The sequence below is a fragment of the Erithacus rubecula genome, assembly GCF_903797595.1.
Source record: "Erithacus rubecula genome assembly, chromosome: 13".
Classification (NCBI taxonomy): Eukaryota; Metazoa; Chordata; class Aves; order Passeriformes; family Muscicapidae; genus Erithacus; species Erithacus rubecula.
Genome location: NC_136665.1, coordinates 19,868,226 through 19,891,303, shown reverse-complemented (window position 1 = coordinate 19,891,303; position 23,078 = coordinate 19,868,226). Strand labels below are relative to the sequence as shown.

Sequence of the window (23,078 nt, the reverse complement as noted above, 5' to 3'; positions counted from 1 at the left end):
CCTCATCTGCACCCATGGGGCTTGTGGCACTGAGTCCAGGAGCCACTGACCAGCATTTAGCAGGTCACTCACCCTGATTTATGGGCTGTAGTTGGTCAGCAGAAGGGGTGGCAGCAGGAGAGCCCTGGGTGGCAGCAGCCCCTGCCCTGGTTGGGCACAGCTGGCAGGATGGAGCACTTGGGAATCTGTGTGAGCTGCTCCTGGGCAGCTGCCTCAGCCTGGGCTTGAAGGCAGCATTGTCCTGTGCCCTGGCCATTGCTGCCAGATGAGACAAGTGTATGAAAATGTGTGCATCACTGCAATAATTGCCTTTTTTAGTTCTTCGGGGCTTTTTTTACTTAATAAATCTTGCAGTGCTTTGGCTCAGAGGTGATGCATATCACAGTGCTAGACAGGAGTGTTTGATCTGTGAATTTTGGCCTCAGATATGGGTTCATTGGGAAAGGATGATGACACTTCTCTGCTATGCTGTTGATTCATACTTTTCTTCCCCAAACTGTGAGCTGTAACAAATGGCAGGAGCTGAGGGGCTTGGTGGCAAAAGTCCTGGACATTGTCAGGGTGGTGGAGCAGATCTTTCCCTTTTGGCAAGGCACAGGCTCAAAGCTGAGCTCTTGGGCTGCAGAGGGACCTTGGAAAACTGAGGGAGCCTGGAAAGAGTCAAGGAATGCAGGGGAACCTGGGGAGGGTTTGGCACAGACAAGAGCCCTCCTTGGGGACAGAGTCTGCAGAGACAGGAGATGGAGCTGTGGGGCTGGGGATGGATGGATGGATGATGGATGGATGGATGATGAATGGATGATGGATGATGGATGGATGATGGATGGATGATGGATGGATGGATGATGGATGGATGATGGATGGATGGATGGATGGATGGATGATGGATGGATGATGGATGATGGATGATGGATGATGGATGATGGATGGATGATGGATGGATGGATGATGGATGATGGATGGATGGATGGATGGATGGATGGATGGATGGATGGATGGATGGATGATGGATGATGGATGATGGATGGATGATGGATGATGGATGGATGGATGGATGGATGGATGGATGGATGGATGGATGGATGGATGGATGGATGGATGGAGTGATGGAGTGATGGATGGATGGATGGATGGATGATGGATGGATGATGGATGGATGGATGATGGATGATGGATGGATGGATGGATGGATGGAGGGATGGATGGATGGATGGATGATGGATGGATGGATGATGGTGGATGGATGGATGGATGGATGGATGGATGGATGATGGATGATGGATGATGGATGGAGGGATGATGGATGGATGGATGATGGGTGGATGGATGGATGATGGGTGGATGGATGGATGATGGATGGATGGATGATGGATGGATGGATGGATGATGGATGGATGGATGATGGATGGATGGATGGATGGATGGATGATGGATGGATGATGGAGTGGATGGATGGAGGATGGATGATTGGATGGATATGAGGATGATGATGGATGGATGAGTGGATGGATGGATGATGGATTGATGGATGGATGATGATGGATGGATGATGGATGGATGGATGGATGATGGATGGATGGATGGATGGATGGATGGATGGATGGATGATGGATGATGGATGGATGGCTGGATGGATGGATGGATGGATGATGATGGATGATGGATGGGATGATGGATGGATGGATGGATGGATGATGGAGATGGATGGATGATGATGGATGATGGATGGATGGATGATGGATGGGATGTGGATGGATGGATGGATGGATGGATGGATGGATGGATGGATGGATGGATGGATGATGGATGGATGGATGGATGGATGATGGATGATGGATGGATGGATGGATGATGGATGATGGATGGATGATGGATGGATGGATGATGGATGATGGATGGATGGATGATGGATGGATGATGGATGGATGGATGGATGGATGATGGATGGATGGATGATGGATGGATGGATGGATGATGGATGGATGATGGATGGATGGATGGATGATGGATGGATGGATGGATGGATGATGGATGGATGATGGATGATGGATGATGGATGATGGATGATGGATGGATGATGGATGATGGATGATGGATGGATGATGGATGATGGATGATGGATGATGGATGATGGATGGATGGATGGATGGATGGATGATGGATGGATGGATGATGGATGATGGATGGATGGATGATGGATGGATGGTAGAGCTGGCTGCTCACACAAGGCCAGGGAGGAACCTAATCTGCCTTAAAATAAACCAATTCACAGAGCTGTTTGCTCCTCTCAGCTTTAGAACAAGACATGTCATCCACACTTACATCAGCTTTTTTCTCTGTTTTAGGGTGTTTATCTCCAGTGAGAGATAAGGGGGGTGGTGAAGTCAGATCCAGCTGATGGTCAGGAAAGGAGGCGTTGGTGCCTGTCTGTCTGTCTGTCTGTCTGTGAGGGATCAGGGAGACCAGCCCTGCAGGATATGGATTGGGCAGTTGCCTGAGTCAGTGCCCTTTCCCACCCATGTCAGTCAGTGCAGGATCACCCTGCCCCAGCCTGCTGGCTGCATCTCAGCAGGTCAGGTGAAGCATTTAATAGTTTTGCTGTAAAATTGACTCATCTAGAAATGATCTGTAAATTTGTGGAAGAGATTAGTCACCTTTAGTTAAGAAAAGGACAGAAAACCTGTTGTGGGAATTTGTCTGAATAAAGTCTGAATAAAGTCTGAATAAAGTCTGGAGGGTGTTTTGCTGTGCCTGGCTGCAGTGTAGGTAGATACTTCTGAGACATTGAAAAGGCAGAAAACATTGGAGAAATGAACAAAACAAAAATTTTAAATTATGTGATCTCTTTGGCCTCTGTGGGCTAAATTTTGTAGGGAAAACCCTTCAGAATGAGGCAGCTGTTTATCTTACTTAATTCATAATATTCAGTTTAAGGGCTAATCATTTGGTCTAAGAGAGAGGGGTTTTCTTCAGGGAAAGAAAAAATTACTTTAAAATACAAATTCAGCTGATGGTCAAAGTTGCTTTTATTTCATTGACAGTGGTTTTTTTTTGATAATTGTTTTTCAACTGTGCCATATTTAAAGATTAAAAAAAAAAATTCCAAACCCTTTTTTTCCCTGACCTGTGTCAGAAAGGTGTGTAATTAATGATGTCAGCTGCCAGTGCAGCTTGCTGAGGTTGTGTGTTCAGATGGTGCCTGGGAGAGCTGGGGTGCAGGGATGTGCTCCAGGGGAGGCTCAGGGGGTGCTGCAATCTGCAATTAGGGCTGGAGTTAATTGTGTCCCTGGGGAGCCAGGGCTGCTCACCCTCCCTGTGCAGGCCAGGGGTGCAGCTGCCCCAGGAGCTTTTCTTCTTGCTTTAAGGAGCTCTCTGGGCCCAGCCAGACTCCTCATGGGTTCTGAACATGTGTTGCTGCTTGGGGCCCTGGGCAGAGTTTTCCAGTTTTATTGTTTTGTGGGTGATGAATGCTCAGTGCTCAGGCAGGGCAGCACATCATGTTCAGCCTCAGACCTGCTCTTCTTCTATTTTAGGGGACTCACAGCACAGAAATAGCCCTGTGTCCTCCCCAGTTCTTGTTTAAAATGCAGCTGGAACATCAGAGTGGGGTTTGGAAATATGATAATTTACTCCACTTTGAGTACTGAAAATGAGCTTTTGATGGACTTCTAATTCTGAGAGTAAAAACAATGTTGACTTTCAGAACATTCCCCTTCCATTTTTGGCATCTTTTTCCTTTTTATCTGTATGACTGAATGTGCATGTGTTGGAGGTTACTCTAACCTGGTGTTGCTTGTCCAGCCAAATTCCTCTTGGATCTGTAGTTATCTCCACAGTAAGAGCTGAGGACTCTCTTCAGGGGACACAAAATGGCAAAGGGTGGAAGAAAATCCTGCTGTCTCATAGAAATTTTATATCATGTTGATTTATTTAAGAGAGACTTTATTTAAAGTAGGTACACTTTTCCCCCAAAAACATCTTGCAGATCCTCTACAGAGAAACTTTCTGGTGCCTGGGACACCTAACAGACAGGAACAGAATTGTCCTGGTGTTAATGATGATAATGAGACCCCAGGGATAACTGGAGTGAGACAGAGACAGAAGTTTCTGGACTGCAGGTGCTGCAGGTTGATGTTGTTTCTCATTGCTGCTGCTGCAGGGGTTGGTCTCACCCAGGGGTTCTGCTGCCACTGCTGCAGGTGCTGCTGAAATAATTCCCATCCCTTTCATTTTCCCCTTCAGCACCAATTCAGACATTCTGGCAGATGTGGAAGGGTCTGACACGTGTTCAGCATCCTCTGACAGGTGAGTAGAAGTCCCTGGGGTGGGTTTAGATCTGTAGTTTGCAGTTGGTGGAATCCTGGAGAAGCAAATGCCTCAGCAAAGTCAGATCCTTGGAGAATCCCCACAGTTCTGGGAAGCACAGTTTGGTCAGTGAATGTTGACCCTTGAAAAATGATAACTGGGTCCTCCAAGAATCCACAGATGCACAACTGAATATCTTCATTCTAAGGAATATGTAAATATATATTTTAATTAGGAAAAAAAAAAAAAAAAGAGGGACCTGCTTTTTATGGAAAATTAAATCTGATCTTCTACAATACTTGAAAATTCCATTGTTGGCAGAGCTGTAGGTGAGGCTGACAAGTTGAACATGCTGGAATTGAGTATTATCTGTTTTGATTCACTTCAGTGTGAAATTAGGAGATCACTTCCTGGTTGTTAAAATCTCACTGCTGCAAGTCTGTGGATCACATTTCTGTTTCCCATATGAAAACCCAGAGAAGGGGCTGGGGAGAGCTGTGAATGTGTGTTCAGTCCCATCTGGGTCTGGCTGCTGGGGTTCCCAGGATCTCCCTGGGGGTGCCTGGGGGTCCCAGGGCTGCAGGAGCTCCATTTCCATCCATTCCCACCCATTTCCATCCATTCCCACCCATTCCCACCCATTCCCACCCATTCCCACCCATTCCCACCCATTCCCACCCATTCCCATCCATTCCCACCCATTCCCACCCATTCCCACCCATTCCCACCCATTCCCACCCATTCTCACCCATTCCCACCCATTCCCACCCATTCCCACCCATTTCCACCCATTCCCACCCATTCCCACCCATTCCCACCCATTCCCATCCATTCCCACCCATTCCCACCCATTCCCACCCATTCCCACCCATTCCCATCCATTCCCACCCATTCCCATCCATTCCCACCCATTCCCACCCATTCCCACCCATTCCCATCCATGCACAGCTCTTGCTGCCAGTGTCCTCAGTGTGTCTGTGGCACTCTGCAGATGTGCACTTGGGCACCTCTGAGTTTTTATTGTTGTTTTCAGTTGTGAATTCCCAGCTTAAGACAAATGAATAGTCCCTGCAGGATGGATCCAGCCCAGCAGATGGTATAAAACAGAGTGCACTTAAAAGGAATGTTTAATTAGCAAAAGCTGTTGACAGATTAGCAGCATCTTTCATGTCAACACTGTGGGATTTTAAGCTCCAAGGCTGAATGATGGAAATCAGCTGCTTCATTTACATACAGCTAGTTTAAAAGTTTTTCCTTCAAAATTAACTGTGACTAAAAATAAAGCAGTTGTTGGGTTTTCTGTGGAAAATACTTTGTCCATAAATGAGGAGAGTGCCTGGCAAGGCTGCAGGCCCCAAGCACTCCTTTGCTGCTTCCAGGTGCTGGGCCCCAAACTGCCTTTGCTGATAGAACACCCTGTGGTTTTGTCACTGCCAGGGCTTGTCCTCAGTTATGGACAAGGAGTCTGGGGGGCTGCTGCTTTTCCAAACTGGGCTCTGGGCACAGAGGGAGAGGCATTGTGTTCCTGCAGGCTCAGGGCTATGGGATGCTCTGTGCTGCTGTCACCTTCTTCAAAGGAGAAGACAGAGAAATATTTCTGTCTCCATCCTTGGAAGTGTCCCAGGGCAGGTGGGACACCCTGGGGTAGTGGAAGGTGTCCCTGCCATGGCAGGGGTGGGATGAGATGATCTGTGAGGTTCCTTCCCACCCCAATCATGCCATGATTCCCTTCACCTGTGACACGTGTGCAGCATCATGTCCTGCTCCCAGTGCTCCTGTACAGCACTGTGTGCAGTCCCTGGGCACACACAGACTATCTCACACTCTGTGTGCTGTCCCTGGGCACTCACAGACTATCTCACACTCTGTGTGCTGTCCCTGGGCACTCACAGACTATCTCACACTCTGTGTGCTGTCCCTGGGCACTCACAGACTATCTCACACTCTGTGTGCTGTCCCTGGGCACTCACAGTCTCTGACACACTCTGTGTGCAGTCCCTGGGCACACACAGACTATCTCACACTCTGTGTGCTGTCCCTGGGCACTCACAGACTATCTCACACTCTGTGTGCTGTCCCTGGGCACACACAGACTATCTCACACTCTGTGTGCTGTCCCTGGGCACTCACAGACTCTGACACACTCTGTGCTGTCCCTGGGCACACACAGACTATCTCACACTCTGTGTGCAGTCCCTGGGCACTCACAGACTCTGACACACTCTGTGTGCTGTCCCTGGGCACACACAGACTCTGACACACTCTGTGTGTAGTCCCAGCACTCACAGCCCCCTGTTCCCTGCAGCCCCTCACAGCCCCCTGTTCCCCTGCAGTCCCAGCACTCACAGCCCCCTGTCCCCTGCAGCCCCTCACAGCTTCCTGTTCCCTGCAGCCCCTCACAGCCCCCTGTCCCCTGCTGTCCCCTGCAGCCCCTCACAGCCCCCTGTCCCCTGCAGCCCCTCACAGCCCCCTGTCCCCCTGCAGCCCCTCACAGCCCCCTGTTCCCTGCAGCCCCTCACAGCCCCCTGTCCCCTGCTGTCCCCTGCAGCCCCTCACAGCCCCCTGTCCCCTGCAGCCCCTCACAGCCCCCTGTCCCCTGCTGTCCCCTGCAGCCCCTCACAGCCCCCTGTCCCCCTGCAGCCCCTCACAGCCCCCTGTTCCCTGCAGCCCCTCACAGCCCCCTGTCCCCTGCAGCCCCTCACAGCCCTTTCCCTCTGTTCCCCACAGCCCAGTGCCAGGGGCAGGCAGCAGGAGGAGGCTGCAGAGGGTGTCCCAGCAGGAGGAGGAGGAGGATGGAGCGTGGACACCCCGGGCCAAGCGCAAGAGGAGCTAGAGCTGCAGGCTGCCTTCAGCCCCTGCCCCTGGGACCCACAGTGCTGCATGCCCACCACTGCCATGCCAGTGCCTCTCTGAGCTGGGCAGGGGGTGCCAGAGCCCCGGGGAGCTGCCCTGGCTCCTTGCCTGGGTTCAGGCTGCTGCTGCAGCTCCTGGCTCTGCGTGCTGCCCCTGCTCCTTGGAGCCTCATCTGCCCCCCTGCCAGCAGCTCGGGACAGCTTTGCTGGGAGTGGGCAGTGCTGCTGCCCCAGCCAGGGAGGGAGGGACTGAGGAATGGGGGGAGATTCTGTCCTACACTAGAATAGGCTTTTTTATATATGTGTGTGTGAACTTACTCGGTATTGTGTGTCATCATTTCAGCTTGAAGCCCTGAAACTGGAAAAAAATCTGAAGGTTGTTGGGCATGAAGTGTTGTAGCTTTCAAGCAAATAATTGAAAGGTCTGATGTTCCTTAGGAACTGGTGGTATTTTGTGATGCAATAAAGCAGTGCAAGAAAATGAAGGAAATGCAAGAAACCTGAACACCAGGGAAGGCTTTGAAAAATAAAGCTTGTAAGCCAAATATGAAAAATACTTCAGATGCTTTTTGCTGAGCCCTGAAGTTTTGGTCAGAGCCTGTCAGTGGGAGCTTGGCAGAGAAGGCACAAAGTCTGGGTAAGATTGAGGGTTGTGTCTTGACTTCAAACTGTAGCTGGGATTCAGAAATAATCCTCCTCCAGCCATGGTTCCCAGGAATATTTGTGTTTGGAACAGGCTAAATCATGGCAGACACAAACTGTCATGAGTGCATGAGGGGGAGAGCTGCAAAGCAGGAATCTGGTTGTGTTGGTTTGGTTCTTTTTTTTTACTAAACCAAAGCTTTTGAAAGACAGTAATTATTGCTGTCTCCTTTAGGAGTGTCCTTTTGCCACAGCAGCTCACATCAGGCACTGGAATTGGTTGAGTTGGCCAGTGATAATACTGGAAATTACCATGAAGGGATTTCTCCAGGTGCTGGCAGCATGGGGCAGGAGCAGGGGCAGAGCAGCTGGCACGTTAATGGGCATGGATCAGACTGGTTTGCTGACAGCCTGGGAAGATTGATTGTTTTTCTATCACTCCTTATTGCCATCCCCATTTAGGGTCCCAGCTGGTGGCCTTTGCTGAGATGGAGCTTTCTCCCTCCTTCTGTGGGGCTGTGGCTGGTGCCATTTGTGGAGCTCAGCAGGGTGAGGGGCTGGGGGCTGTGAGACTTGGTGGGCAATGTGGAGCTGTGGGAAAATGTGGGTTTGATGGTCTGGTGGCTGGCACAGAGGGTGCTGGGCAGGCTCCAGCCTCCAGCTCTGGCCCCAGGCAAGCTGCCAGGGCAGTGCCAGCCCAGCCCTTGCCAGAGCAGCTGCTGATCCCCTGGGTGCCATGAGTGATGCACATCCCACCAGCCCAGGATCCACAGGAACTGCATAACATCAGGGAACAAACAACAGGGAAGGAAACAGAGTGTCCTCCCGGGCTGTTGTGTCCCCTGCTCCCCTGGGCAGCTCCGCTCTCGTCACTGAGCCAAGGGACAAGTGGAGCAGCCAGGCCGGGGCACAGGGCAGGCCAGAGGGGCTGAGACAGTGTCAGTGGGGATGTGCAGCCCCTGCTGGGGCTGAGCAGGGAAAACCCCACCCTTGTGTTCTTCTGTGAGCATCAGGAATCACTGCATCCTCCTGGCATCTCCTCCCTGGGCCGCTTGTGACTGTTTGTGATGTTTGTCCATCACCTGCAGCTGCTGCCTTGTCCAGGGGTGAGTCCCAGGGACCCTCCATCCCACCCTGCAGTGGGTCCAGCTTCTGCAGCAATCCCAGAGTGGATCTGAGGCACATTCCCAGTGTCTGGGGCTCCCTGGAGAACTGGGAGTAGGGCAGAAGCTCCCGGGGGGACTGACACTGGCAGCCAGGGAGGTGCTGGGCTGGGCTGGGCTGCCCTGGGAGGCTTTGGGAGGGGAATCCATTCAGGAGGAAATTAATTTAGTCACGGAGCAGTCCCTCAGGCCGGGGCAGAAGGGCAAAAGTGGAAACAAAATAATCAGAAAGTAAAAATGTCCTGTCCGTGAGAAAGGCAGAGATGGGAATGGGGGAAGCAGGAGCAGAGTCCCTGCTGGCCATGGGCTGAACAGGAGCTCGGGCAGGGGCTCACCTGGGTTTGGGTGGCTGAGCAGGAGCTCGGGGAGAGGCTCACCTGGGTTTGGGTGGCTGAGCAGGAGCTCGGGGAGGGGCTCACCTGGGTTTGGGTGGCTGAGCAGGAGCTCGGGCTGGGGCTCACCTGGGTTTGGGTGGCTGAACAGGCACCAGGCAGCTGCTGCTGCTGCTCTGCTTCTGCCAGGCAAAGGGAATTTGCCCAGACTGTGGGAGCTGCTCCTGCCTGCTCAGAACAGCTGCTATGTCCAGATTTTCCCTGGTGGTCACTGGGTGACACAGCTGGGCACACACTGAGCTGTGACAGTGCTGGGCACACACTGAGCTGTGACACAGCTGGGCACACTGAGCTGTGACATTGCTCTGCACACACTGAGCTGTGACAGTGCTGGGCACACACTGAGCTGTGACAGTGCTGGGCACACACTGAACTGTCACCTGGCTGGGCACACTGAGCTGTGACAGTGCTCTGCACACACTGAGCTGTCACCTGGCTGGGCACACTGAGCTGTGACAGTGCTCTGCACACACTGAGCTGTCACCTGGCTGGGCACACTGAGCTGTGACACTGCTCTGCACACACTGAGCTGTGACAGTGCTGGGCACACTGAGCTGTGACAGTGCTCTGCACACACTGAGCTGTCACCTGGCTGGGCACAGCACTCAGGGGATGAACCCCTGGGTGGACCTGGGGACAGGCAGGTGTCAGGGTGTTGTCTCAAGGCCACCTCTCCAAGAGTGCTGTGGCTGCTGGCAGGAGTTAAAAATAATAAATCTTTTGGTTGAAGTAGGGTCTGTTTTGATAGAAGAACAGGTGTTCTGGAGCTGGAACACCTCACCCAGAGCAGTTGAAGATCAATCTCAAGCTGGGCAAGCCCAACACCAGGATCTGCTGCCCAGAGAAGAGAATCATCATGGTTCTGTCCCACCTGGCACTGCAGGAGCCAGAGGGCCTGAATTCAAAATCATTTGGCCAAATTGGCTCCAAAACAACCACCTGGAATTAAATAAAGAAGAGGATGAATTACCAGCTTCAGGAAGGAGAAGGTAAACACATTACTGCAAATGGGAAGTCATTAGTGAGGCAGGAAAGTTTGTATAAGTGTAGCTGGGCTTCATTTTTATTGTGGAGCTCACTGCTTGGTGAGTTATTTGGCCCCACAGAGCATTCCTGGAGCCTGGGCTGGGGGTCTCATTGCAGGTACTGCCTGGGGCAGAGTGGGGGCTGTGTGCAAACAGCCTCAGGGGAGGGGGCAGTCCCAGGTGCACACCTGCTTAGATACACTGAATTATCTGTACTGAATTATCCTGAGGGCTGCAGCCTCCTTCATATCACTTGGCTAAGTTTTGTTGGAGTGATGAGCACCAAACTTGATTCACTTTCCTTTATATACATGTGTAGATAACTGTAGAATTTGCACATGAATCTGTATTAAAACAGACTATATTCTGGTTTTGTTCTGGCTCTTCTCTCTTTACCTATCAAGATCTCAGACAGAGCTTGCTATTTGTATTTGGTTCAAATAGAAAAGATGCTCACAAAGCATCAGTGTGTGGCATTAGCTGGGTGCCCCACCCCTGTGGCTCTGGAGTGAATACCCTGGGTGCCAGGGGGTGACACCTGTGTGTCACTTGGCTGAGCAGGTCCTGTAGCACTGTCACTGCTCAGGTGTGGATCCCAGCCCGGGGCTCTGGGTCTCTGCTCTGCTTTCTGTTCCTTCTGGGTGCTGAGTGAGAGTTCAGGGCCCTGCAGTGAACAGCTTGAAGTTACACACAAATGTAGTGATGCCCCCCAAAAGTACTATAATTGTTGTATTGTCTCCCAACAGCTTGAACTGAAGCATCTTTATTAAAAACCACATGGATACATATTTCAACTTTATTATCCCAACTTTTTACTCCAGGTCTGGACAGGCTCCATTGGTTTTATGGCTTTGAGCTGTAATGGGATGAAGGCAGGAACATTTTAGCACCAGGAGCCCTGCAGAGACCTGGCTCCTCAGGGAGCTGCCTCTGTCCCCTCTGCAGGGCAGTGGCAGTGGGAATTGCCCACAGGAGCCACAGCCATCCACCCTGGGGACTGTGTGGCTGCTGGGACCAGCTGGGTTATGGGTCAGCAGCACCCACAGCCTGCCCTAGTGCCTGGCTTGGGCTGGGGGCTGTGATCAGAGCACTGCCCTTGTCCCAGGGCAGGAGGTGGCACCCCAAATGTTCCTGGGATGTGTCTGCAGGGGCTCCTGTGGAGTGCCAGGGTGGTGGGGATGGAAATGTGTGCTGGCTTCATGCCAGAAGTTCAGGCTCTTTTTGCAGGATTTGGCTCCCAGACTGGATGAGCCTGCCTGGAGCTCCAGTGCTGCTGTGGGCTGGAGGCCGTGGGAGCAGAGGCCATGGATTCAGAGTTGGGGATTCAGAGGAAATGGTTTGAATCCCATAAACCTTTCAGGGACAGGAGGTGAGAGGTTCTCTAACACTGAGTAAGGTTAGTGTGTTCCCAGATAAACCAGGGGAAGAGAAAAGAAGGAATTGTCTGCATGAACTCGTGTGAATTCTCTTTCTGCTGTGAACGCTCTGTAGAACTCAAGACTGCACATCCAAGTTGATTCTCCCTTCTCCATTAATTGTGATCAATCTGAGGACTAGGTTTTTGGTTGTGTTTTTTGGGAGTGTTTGTTTGTTTTGTTTCAGCTAATGAAATAAATACCATGGCCAGAGGATGAGGCAGGCAGGGGATGTGATGGATGTCACAACATTACCCAGAATGTCACTGTCACCTGCCTCTGAACACAGTCTGGGCTGCTTATGCTACTCCTGATCAGAGAACTCAGTAGCACAAGGAATTTGGGTTTGGGACCAAATAATTCTGTGCATTGCTATTTCCATGTTTTGTCTCCAAAGCCTTGTTTCCTTTGGTACAGAACATGTTACAATATTGATTCTGTATTTTTCTGGAAATGGGCACACCAGCTGGTGAGCCATGGAGGCACTCGAAACAGACTTGAGAATTTACTCATGTGCACGTTTAAGAGAGACATGGAAAAGTTGCAATTTAATGTTCCCAAGTCTGATTTAACACCCACAGCATCTGTACTGAAGCACAGATCTGCCTTTCCCATGAAGAGTGGCCATGGCTCTGCTCATCTCTGTGCTTTTAGTAGCTTTACCAAAGTCAGGCTTCCTGCAGGCTGAGTGCAGGGGGTGAGGAGTAGGAAGGGATTCCAGGAGAAGGAGGAATTCCCTGCAGGAGCAGCCAGGGGCAGGTGCTGCCTCTCCAGCCTGCCATGGGCTGCAGCCCTGCACTCCATGGGCAGCTGCAGCTCCAGCTGCAGAGCTGGGCTCTGGCCTTGACATTCTGCCAGAGCTCTTCTGTCCTGGGGACCATAAAGTTGTGATTCCAGATAGCTATTGGAAAAGCAGCTATTTCAGATCCAGCAGTAAACTGAAATGCAATTAAATTTAGCTTTATTTAGTGTTTGTGCTCTTGATTATCCCAAAGCATGTATTTTTAAAATAAAAATGTTTCCAGCTCTATGGCATCCCTGAACATTTAAAGCTGGAAGACGTAGGGGATGACTCAGAAAACCCTTTGGTTCTCACAGGATTCTTTGCTTCAGAATCACGTGTGTTTGGGTTTCAGCTGTGGAGCAGCTGCAGCTTTGCCTGAATAAGGATTGGGGGCTGCCAGGGGCCAGAGCTCCTCTGGCTGTTGGGGGCCAAGGAAGGGCAATGGCAGCTGGGTGTCACCCTGAGCCCCCGAATCCCCAAATCCCCAAATTTCAGGCCCCAGGCGTGTGATGGTCACTGAGCTGCCCCTGCAGCCCAGGCCAAGGCAGGGTGTGTCACAGGGTGGCCCCGGGACAGGTGACAGTGGCATGGGCACAAAGAGGGGCAGTTCTGGCACAGCTGTCCCCCAGCTGAGCTCCTGTGCCTCGCTGCTGCCATCACAAGCCCTGCAGAGCTGCACAGCAATCCTGCACTGCTCAGGGCCCTGGGCTCTCTCCCAGCTCAGCTCTGCTCTGGAAGGGGCTGGGGTCTGTGCAGCCAAGGGCACAGAGGAGCAGAGGCTGCTCTGCCTCAGCCCAGGCACCATCCCACAGGTGCTGCCACCACACCTGAGCCCCAAGGACAGCCCTCAGTGCCTGCAAGGGGCTCAAGAACTGAGCAGAAGCCAAGAGCAAACTTTCCTTGTCTCCACCAGAGCCAGGGTTTCACCCCAGCCACCTCCTCCCTCAGAGCTCTCCCCAAACCAGCAGAACAATAAAAAATCATTGCACGTGGTGAGCTGTGCTCCACTGTGATTCCCACAGCAGCTTTATTGCCTGAAGGAGGAAGAACGTGAACCCTGGAGGGAAGAACGTGCCAAAGTATTTAACATTTCTACATCTTGCATGGAGCTAAAGCTTCCCAAAAAACTTTAAAAATATCTGCAGGGATGTTTGTTCAGGGCCTAAGGCTGGGCTGAGGAGGATTAGAGACATGACTGGAAGTGGGGAGCAGAGGGTGGAGGAGCTGGGGCCGCCAGAGCTGCTGGACTGAGGGGAGAGCTGGGAGGGCTCTGTGCCCTCCTGAGCATCCCCCCTGCTCTTCCAGGTTCTGGATGCCTTGGAGGGAGCCTGAGGGTGGGGACAGCCATTGAGCTGTGCTGATGGAGTCACTCACAGCTACTGCTCCTTCCTTCATAGAAAACGCACTCTGAAATCTTCCTCCTGAAAGAAAAGGGAAGCTCTTAGTGGGTGTGTGACCAACACCTGAGCCCACTCCTTGGCGGGGCAGGGTGGGGCAGGGCTGGGAAGGGCGGGGCAGGGTGTGGCAGGGTGGGGCAGGGCTGGGAAGGGCGGGGCAGGGTGTGGCAGGGTGGGGCAGGGGTGGGGACGAGCCCGGTGCGCGCTCCCATCTCCGCCCAGAGCCGCGATCCCGGGGGGCTTTGGGCTATCGGGGGCGCTGGTCCCCTCGCCCATCACCGCAGCCTCGCTCCGCCGCTCCCCCTCGCGGCTCCGCTCCGGGAACCGGGACACGGGGAACAGGGACACGGGAACGGGACTGCGGGGAACCGGGACACGGGGAGCCGGGACTGCGATGAACCGGGACACGGGAACGGGGACTGAGGGGAACAGGGACTGCGGGGAACGGGGACACGGGGAACAGGGACTGCGATGAACCGGGACACGGGAACGGGACTGCGATGAACCGGGACATGGGAACGGGACTGCGGGGAACCGGGACACGGGGAGCCGGGGCACGGGGAACAGGGACTGCCCGGGCGGAGCAGCTGCGGGGAGCCGGGGCCGCCGGTCGGGTGAGCTGCGGGGAGGGCGCGGGGAAGCTGCTGGAGTTGCTGGAGATGCTGAGGCTGCTGGAGCTGCTGAGATGCTGAGGCTGCTGGAGATGCTGGAGATGCTGAGGCTGCTGGAGCTGCTGAGATGCTGAGGCGGGTCCGGGTGCGGGGCCAGCGGCCGCGGGCGGTCCCGGGGGCCGGGCTGGAGCCGCCTCTGCCCAACGCCCCCATCGCTCGGCCGGCCCTGCCGGGGGCTGAGAGCGGGGCAGGGGCGGAACCGAGGGACCGGCCAGGGGACAGGAGCGGCCGCCAGCCGGGACACGGGCACAGCGAGCGGGGCGACACAGAGCTGCGGGGAGCCGTGGAATATCGGGAACAGAGGAGACACGGAGAGAGAGCGGCGGGGACACCCGGCTACCGCACAGGAGCGCATCGGTGCAGCTCTGCCCGCTCTCTGCCCCCCCCCTCTCTCTGCCCCCCTCTCTCTGCCCATTGTCTGCCCCTCTCTCTCTCTCTGCCCCTCTCTCTCTCTCTGCCCCTCTCTCTCTCTCTGCCCCCGCTCATCTCTACTCTACCCCCCCCTCTCTCTGCCCCCCCCTCTCTCTCTGCCCCTCTCTCTCTGCCCATTGTCTGCCCCTCTCTCTCTCTCTGCCCCTCTCTCTCTCTGCCCCCCTCTCTCTCTCTCTGCCCCCTCTCTCTCTCTCTGCCCCCCTCTCTCTCTCTCTGCCCACCCTCTCTCTCTCTCTGCCCCCCTCTCTCTCTCTCTGCCCCCCTCTCTCTCTCCTCTCCCCCCCCTCTCTCTCTCTCTGTCCCCCCCCTCTCTCTCTCCTCTCCCCCCCTCTCTCTCTCTCTCTGCCCCTCTCTCTGCCCCCCTCTCTCTCTCTCTGCCCCCCTCTCTCTCTCTCTGCCCCCTCTCTCTCTGCCCCTCTCTCTCTCTGCCCCTCTCTCTCTCTCTGCCCCCTCCTCTCTCTCTGCCCCCCTCTCTCTCTGCCCACACTCTGCCCGCTCTCTCTCTGCCCCTCTCTCTGCCCCTCTCTCTCTGCCCACTCTCTGCCCACTCTGTCCCTGCCCACTCTGTGCCTCGCCCTGCCCCAGGCTCGATGCGGGCCGGCGCTGGCCATGGAGAAGCTGTACCTGGCGGGGAGCAGCACCTGGACCATCAACAGCTCCCTGGGGAACGGCAGCCTGCGGCTGGAGAACCTGAGCGCGGGCAGGAACAGCAGCGCCGACCCCCTGAAGAGGAACGAGGACATGGCCAAGGTGGAGGTGACGGTCCTGTGCCTCATCCTGTTCCTCGCCCTGACCGGGAACCTGTGCGTGCTGCTGGCCATCCACACCACCCGCCACAAGCACTCCCGCATGTACTTCTTCATGAAGCACCTGAGCATCGCTGACCTGGTCGTGGCCATCTTCCAGGTGCTGCCCCAGCTCATCTGGGACATCACCTTCAGGTTCTACGGGCCGGATTTCCTCTGCCGCTTGATCAAGTACCTGCAGGTGGTGGGGATGTTCGCTTCCACCTACATGCTGCTGCTGATGTCCCTGGACCGCTGCTTGGCCATCTGTCAGCCACTGAGGTCCCTGCACAGGAGAGCAGACCGGGTCTCTGTGCTCCTCACCTGGCTGCTGTGCCTGCTGGTCAGCATCCCTCAGATCCACATATTTTCTCTCAGGGATGTGGGGAATGGGGTCTATGACTGTTGGGCAGATTTCATCCAGCCCTGGGGACCGAAAGCCTATGTTACCTGGATCACCCTCATGGTCTACATCATCCCTGTGTTGATGCTGAGCATCTGCTATGGCTTAATCAGCTTCAAGATCTGGCAGAACGTGAAGCTGAAGACGGCCCAGGGGCCCAGCGCGGGCCTGGGCTCGGGCTCCCGCGGCGGGGTGGTGTTTGCCAGGGTCAGCAGCACCAGGCTCATCTCTAAAGCCAAGATCCGGACAGTCAAAATGACCTTTATCATCGTGCTGGCCTTCATAGTGTGCTGGACTCCCTTCTTCTTCGTGCAGATGTGGTCAGTGTGGGACACCAACGCCCCCCAGGAAGGTACAGCTCCCTCCCTCCCTCCTGCCGGGCTCGGGCTCCGCTCAGCGCCGGGGACACCCGGGGCAGAAACTGCTGCAGGCTGGGCTTGGGCGGGTGGGAGGGACACGGGACAAAGTCCTGAGCACGGAGGAGCCCCCGGCAGGGAGCAGTGGCTGTCCCGGGTCAAGGGCTACCTCGGCAAATTGCACTGCGGCTCAGGGCAGTGCAGATGGGGCGGCTGTCCCTGCTCGGTGTGACTGTCCCTGCTCGGTGTGACTGTCCCTGGGTGTGACTGTCCCTGCAGGGTGGGTGTTCCTGGATGTGACTGTCCCTGCTCGGTGTGACTGTCCCTGCTCGGTGTGACTGTCCCTGCAGGGTGGCTGTTCCTGGATGTGACTGTCCCTGGGTGTGACTGTCCCTGCAGGGTGGGTGTTCCTGGATGTGACTGTCCCTGCTCGGTGTGACTGTCCCTGCAGGGTGGCTGTCCCTGGATGTGACTGTCCCTGCTCGGTGTGACTGTCCCTGCTTGGTGGCTGTCCCTGGGTGCTTCTCTGGGGTCCCTGGAGTTTCCCTTCCCACCCTGGGTGCTGGACCTGCTGTGGGCTGTGTGGGAGCTCAGCAGAAAGCTGCACAGCCTGACTTCCTTTCTTCCTTTCCTTTGTTGTATCGTTTTTTCCTCATTGAGTTTTTGCTCTTTACTCTTGGTCTCTTCTCCCTCTCCTCCCACTCCATCCACCCCAGACTAAGCTGCTGTTATTTTATCTCTGACTGAAGCACTGTTTCTGTAGAAAACCCCTGATTTATGAGCAAAACCTTTTCCTAAAGATGTGGTGTCACGGGTTTGACATTTTTATATTTGGGCTGGCTGCTCCTGTCAGCGCTGAGGTTGCAGACAGAACAGAAAGTGTCACCCTCCCTGTGTGACATGGCTGGGGCTGTGCAGGTCTGTACTGTCCCCGGGCAGATGGGAGAACACCTGGGACAGGTTAAACAAAAACTCTTCACGATGTTGTGAGGTGGGAGAGAGGGCAGAAGAGTGCAGCCAGGGTGAGAACACCTTGCACAGAGTGACCCAGGCTCAGCAAGTGCCGAGTGTGGGGTGCCAAGGGCTGAGGAGGGGCTGCCCCAGCTGCACAGTGCCCTGTGCAAAACCCACAGGGTGCCTCGGTCCCTGGGCTGGCAGAGAGCAGCCAGCCAGGCTTTGCCTCTCCTTCTCTCTGCTCCATTTATTTCAGGAGAAGGGGAATGTGGCTTTTGCACGTCCCTGGGTGCTCCAGGGCTTTTCCACCTGATTCAGGCTGGCCTAAACTTCCCGTTCCTAGATGGGCTCTGGGGTGAAGCAGTGACCCTCCCTCGTGCTGTATTTTAATCCTGTAGTCTTGAGGGCTGCTCCTCCTTTCCCAGCACACAACCCTCAGCATCACCCCAATCTCTGCTGCCTTGCTGACCCTCGAGGGACAGGATTTGTCCATCCCAATCCTTCTGGCTGCATGGGGAACATGGGGAACATTCCCCTCAGTAGGGCTTGCAGCACTTTTCCCTTTCCCTCTTTGCTTTAAGGAGTACAGCGATCTCCAGCCTCCCTCCCATTCCCACCTCCACCCGTTCTGCCTCCGGGCTGCGGCACAGGGTGGGAGCTCTGCCAGGGCTCTGCCTGGAGGCTTTCATGGCACGGGGAGAAAAAGCCTGGGCTGGATCCAAGTGTTGGGAGACCCCAGCCCTTCCTCCCAGGCTCTCCCCCTCCTTGCTGGCCGCCCAGAGGCGTGAGGGGGGCCCAGTCAGAGCTCCCTGCAGAGGACTCGGGCTTTGCCTGTAGCATTCCCACAGTTCTATCCTGATCCTGGAGCCCTTCCCTTCAGCGAGGCCAGGCACATGGTGGGTGCAGGAGAGGTGCACCCCGTGCTGGGGAGGGAATGTGGCTGTTCCTCACCTCACAGCTGAGTGGGCACAGCCACAGAAAGGGCAGGGGGTACCTGGGTGCCAGCAGCAGCTGGACATGACTGCACCCCAAAGAGCTGCACTGAGGGTGACTGGCCAGGCAGCAGAGATTCCCCTTGGGTGGCCACACACACCAAAGCCTCCGGGACCCTGCACAGACTGTGGGTTGGGAGGGGGCTCCTGCTGCACACACTTCACAGGGAGCACCTGCAGGATTCTGAGATTGCATTAGAGCTGGCTCACAGCACCTGTGACAAGAGCAGGGCTGTGAAGCACCAGGACTGCTTCACCTGGGGGCAGGTGCCCTGACACCCGGGCTGTGAGTGATGGCCCCGATCAGTGCGTGGGAACTGGGGAGCATCCCATCCCATCCCATCCCATCCCATCCCACCCCATCCCGTCCCGTCCCATCCCGTCCCGTCCCGTCCCGTCCCGTCCCATCCCGGGTGTTGGCAGCAGAGCCCCCCAGCCCTGCTGGGGCACAGCCTGCCCTCTGCCCCCTGCTCCATGCCCAGGATCAGGGGGTTCTGGGGTCAGGGCTGTCCTGGGGGGCTGGCTGGCTGCAGCACCCCTCGGGGGTCTCTGCTGTTCCAGCAGGGAGGGGAGGGATCCACGCTCCGTTCCTGCCCTGCAGTCAGTCCCTGAAATTCAATTTGCCTCCTGCGGAGAGGGAAGAGCTGAGTCAGCCCTGGCCGGGTGTTTTCAAGTGGGCACAAACACTGTGATGCATTTCAGGTCTTGTGCCTGGGATTTGTAACCGCTCTGCACGGAATTAGTTTTTAGCATATGCTTGAAATTAGAAGTAGTTGGAGCAGACATCACAAGAGCAGGAATTACACATCTCTTGGCTGAAGGTGAATTTGGAAGCTATAGCACTTATAGTCACATTTCTTCACTGCTCTAAATGCTGCCAGTGCATTTTTGCAGAGGCACGAAGGGGCCGGGAGCAGCCAAACCAGCCAAGCTCATCCTGGCTGCTGGCACATCCTCTGGGAGCAGAGGGGCTGAGCCGGAACACAGGGAGCGGGGTGAAGGCTGCAGCTCCTCCTGCAGCCACTTCGGGAGGGGATGTCCCCTTGTCCGGGTGGAACAGCCGGTGCTTTGTGCGCTGGGGACAGAGAGCAGAGACTTGATGTGCCGGCTCTGCCCTGCCGCCATCCCCATCGCGGACGGGGCGTGGGAATGGCTGTCTGTCCCCTTTCCTGGCACACCACTGCGCGGGGAAAATTTGGGGGAAAGAAAGATGACTGCAGAAAGGTGCTGGGAGAGCAGCGGGCAGAGGGCTCAGGTTGGGCGGGCGGGAGATGGGGACAGCCCAGGAGCAGGGGACACCCGCGGCTGTCCCAAATCCCCGCTGCCGGAGAGCCTGTCCCAAATCCCCGCTGCCGTGTGGGACGAGACCCCGGCTCTGCTGTTCCCAGACCTGCTCTTTGCCATGGCAGCTCCAAGGCCGCGGTCCCTGCTCTGCTTTGGACACTTTAAAGGGCGACAGTGCAGGAGCTGTGGGGCAGCTCTGCCCGCACTGCGGGGAAATGCAGCTGGTGCGGGGAGAAACAAACCCGAGGGGCTGGAACGGAGAACAGCCCCTCTCATTTCCCAGCTCTCATTTCCCGTGTTGTTCCTGCCGCTCATCCCCGGCGGGGAGGGGGTGTCGGGGATGCGAGGAGTCAGGGTACCTGGATGTCGGGGTGTCTGTTGGGCTGTCAGTGTGTCGGGCTGTCAGTGTGTCGGGCTGTCGGGGTGTCTGTTGGGCTGTCAGGTTGTCAGGCTGTCAGGCTGTCAGTGTGTCAGTCTGTCGGGCTGTCAGGGTGTCAGTGTGTCAGTCTGTCGGGCTGTCAGGGTGTCGGGCTGTTAGGGTGTCAGTGTGTCAGTCTGTCGGGCTGTCAGTGTGTCAGTCTGTCAGGTTGTCAGGGTGTCGGGCTGTCAGGGGTCAGGGTGTCAGTGTGTCAGTCTGTCGGGCTGTCAGGGTGTCAGTGTGTCGGGCTGTCAGGGTGTCGGGCTGTCAGTGTGCCAGGGTGTCAGTCTGTCGGGCTGTCAGGTGTCGGGCTGTCAGGGTGTCAGTGTGTCTGTCGGGTGTCGGGCTGTCAGGGTGTCAGTGTGTCGGGCTGTCGGGGTGTCAGGTGTCGGGTTGTCAGTCTGTCGGGCTGTCAGGTGTCGGGCTATCGGGTTGTCAGTCTGTCGGGCTGTCAGGGTGTCAGTGTGTCAGTCTGTCGGGCTGTCGGGGTGTCAGGTGTCGGGCTATCGGGTTTTCAGTCTGTCGGGCTGTCAGGGTGTCAGTGTGTCAGTCTGTCGGGCTGTCGGGGTGTCAGGTGTCGGGTTGTCAGTCTGTCAGGCTGTCAGGGTGTCAGTGTGTCAGTCTGTCGGGCTGTCAGGTGTCGGGCTATCGGGTTGTCAGTCTGTCGGGCTGTCGGGGTGTCAGGTGTCGGGTTGTCAGTCTGTCGGGCTGTCGGGGTGTCAGGTGTCGGGCTATTGGGTTGTCAGTCTGTCGGGCTGTCAGGTGTCGGGCTATCGGGTTGTCAGTCTGTCGGGCTGTCAGGGTGTCAGTGTGTCAGTCTGTCGGGCTGTCAGGTGTCGGGCTATCGGGTTGTCAGTCTGTCAGGGTGTCAGGTGTCGGGTTGTCAGTCTGTCGGGCTGTCAGGGTGTCAGGTGCCGGGCTATCGGGTTGTCAATCTGTCGGGCTGTCAGGGTGTCAGTGTGTCAGTCTGTCGGGCTGTCAGGTGTCGGGCTATCGGGTTGTCAGTCTGTCAGGGTGTCAGGTGTCGGGTTGTCAGTCTGTTGGGCTGTCGGGGTGTCAGGTGTCGGGCTATCGGGTTGTCAGTCTGTCGGGGTGTCAGGTGTCGGGTTGTCAGTCTGTCGGGCTGTCAGGGTGTCAGTGTGTCAGTCTGTCGGGCTGTCGGGGTGTCAGGTGCCGGGCTATCGGGTTGTCAGTCTGTCGGGCTGTCAGGCTGTCAGTGTGTCAGTCTGTCAGGTGTCGGGATGCCGGCACAGCTGCGGCTCTCGGCAGCGGTCCCCGCGCCCTGACACGGCCGTGCCTGTCCCGCAGCCTCCCCGTTCATCATCGCCATGCTCCTGGCCAGCCTCAACAGCTGCTGCAACCCCTGGATCTACATGCTCTACACCGGGCACCTCTTCCACGACCTGATGCGCCGCTTCCTCTGCTGCTCCGCGCGCTACCTCAAGTCGCGGCCGGCGTGTGAGCTGAGCAAGAAGAGCAACTCCTCGTCCTTCGCGCTCAGCTGCAGGAGCCCGAGCCAGAGGAGCTTCGTGCAGCCGCCCCCGACGTGAGGCCGAGGCGCCGGCACCTCGTATCGGCTGCGCTGCCAGCGCCTCCCTGCGCACAGGGACCGGACCAGGAGGGTCTATGAATAGGTGTATATGTGGCTGTGAGCATGCACAGAAGGCCTTATTTAACCGAGACGGGAGTGCGGCAGGAATTCTGTGCCCAGGTTTCGGTGCTGCGGGGGTCGGACGGCAGGAACCCGCTCCTGAGCCCCAGAGCCCGGCGGCAGCGGCTCGGGGGTGTCACCGGGAGGGACAAACGATGGCGCTGCAGGGGCGGGAGCGGTGCATCCCTGCGGGATGGCAGGGTGCTGCGGCACTGGGGGTGGGTGTCACCGGGTACACGGCTGGCACTGCCCCGGCTCCTCCTGCAGCGGGATCCCGCAGGGTGCCAGCCCCTGGCACCGCCTGGCACCGCGCTCTCTGCACAGGGCACTGCCTTCTCCTGCAGCCTGCGGGGCACAGCCAGCCCTGCACCCTGTGCCAGCCCTGCAGCCCTGCACCGTGCCAAATCTGCACCGTGCCAGCCCCGCAGCTCTGCACCATGGCAGCCCTGTGCCAGCTCCGCAGCCCTGCACCATGGCAGCCCTGTGCCAGCCCTGCAGCCCTGCACCGTGCCAAATCTGCACCGTGCCAGCTCCGCAGCTCTGCACCATGGCAGCCCTGTGCCAGCCCTGCACTATGCCAGCAGCCCTGCACCGTGCCAAATCTGCACCGTGCCAGCCCCGCAGCCCTGCACCATGGCAGCCCTGTGCCAGCCCTGCAGCCCTGCACCGTGCCAGCCCTGCACCGTGCCAGCCCCGCAGCCCTGCACCAAGGCAGCCCTGTGCCAGCCCTGCAGCCCTGCACCGTGCCAGCCCTGCACTATGCCAGCAGCCCTGCACCGTGCCAAATCTGCACCGTGCCAGCCCCACAGTCCTGCACCGTGCCAGCCCTGCACCGTGCCAGTCCTATAGCCTTGCAGCCCTACCCGTGCCAGCCCTACCCGTGCCAGCCCTACCCGTGCCAGCCCCGCACCCTGTGCCCAGGGGGTGCAGACTGTCCCAGGAGCCTGGGCACGGCTGGGGCCGGGGATCGGGCAGTGCCCCTGGCTGAGGCCAGTGGGGTGTGTGGGGTCCGGGCTGCTCCCCGGGCTCTCCCAGGGACAGTCCCCCGTGTCCCCAAGGCCGGGCTGGGCTCCGGGCTCTCTGCAGACCCGCCAAGTGCCGCATGGCCCCAGCGCCATCCGCTTGCTCTACAGCGCACGGGGCATGCTCGCGGCATG

The 23,078-nt window shown here is 56.5% G+C and overlaps 2 protein-coding genes across 2 annotated transcripts in view; both read left to right on the top strand.

The window, feature by feature from the left end:
* RAD18 (RAD18 E3 ubiquitin protein ligase) overlaps positions 1–11,629 on the top strand; it is a gene marked incomplete at its 3' end in the record, with an annotated part of 32,483 nt that extends 20,854 nt beyond the window's left edge. Inside the window, exons 13-15 of the mRNA XM_079317189.1 lie at positions 4,243–4,305; positions 5,837–5,949; positions 11,607–11,629. Of these exons, the coding sequence (XP_079173315.1) occupies positions 4,243–4,305; positions 5,837–5,949; positions 11,607–11,629 (199 nt within the window). The remainder of the gene's footprint in view (positions 1–4,242; positions 4,306–5,836; positions 5,950–11,606) is intronic.
* A 2,888-nt stretch (positions 11,630–14,517) lies between these two features.
* OXTR (oxytocin receptor) lies at positions 14,518–21,820 on the top strand (the record flags this gene model as incomplete). Its single annotated transcript, XM_079316985.1, has 3 exons — positions 14,518–14,589; positions 15,664–16,618; positions 21,579–21,820. The coding sequence occupies exons 2-3, from the start codon at positions 15,688–15,690 to the stop codon at positions 21,818–21,820; spliced, it is 1,173 nt and encodes a 390-aa protein (XP_079173111.1). The 5' UTR covers positions 14,518–14,589; positions 15,664–15,687.
* Between the last annotated feature and the right edge of the window lie 1,258 nt (positions 21,821–23,078).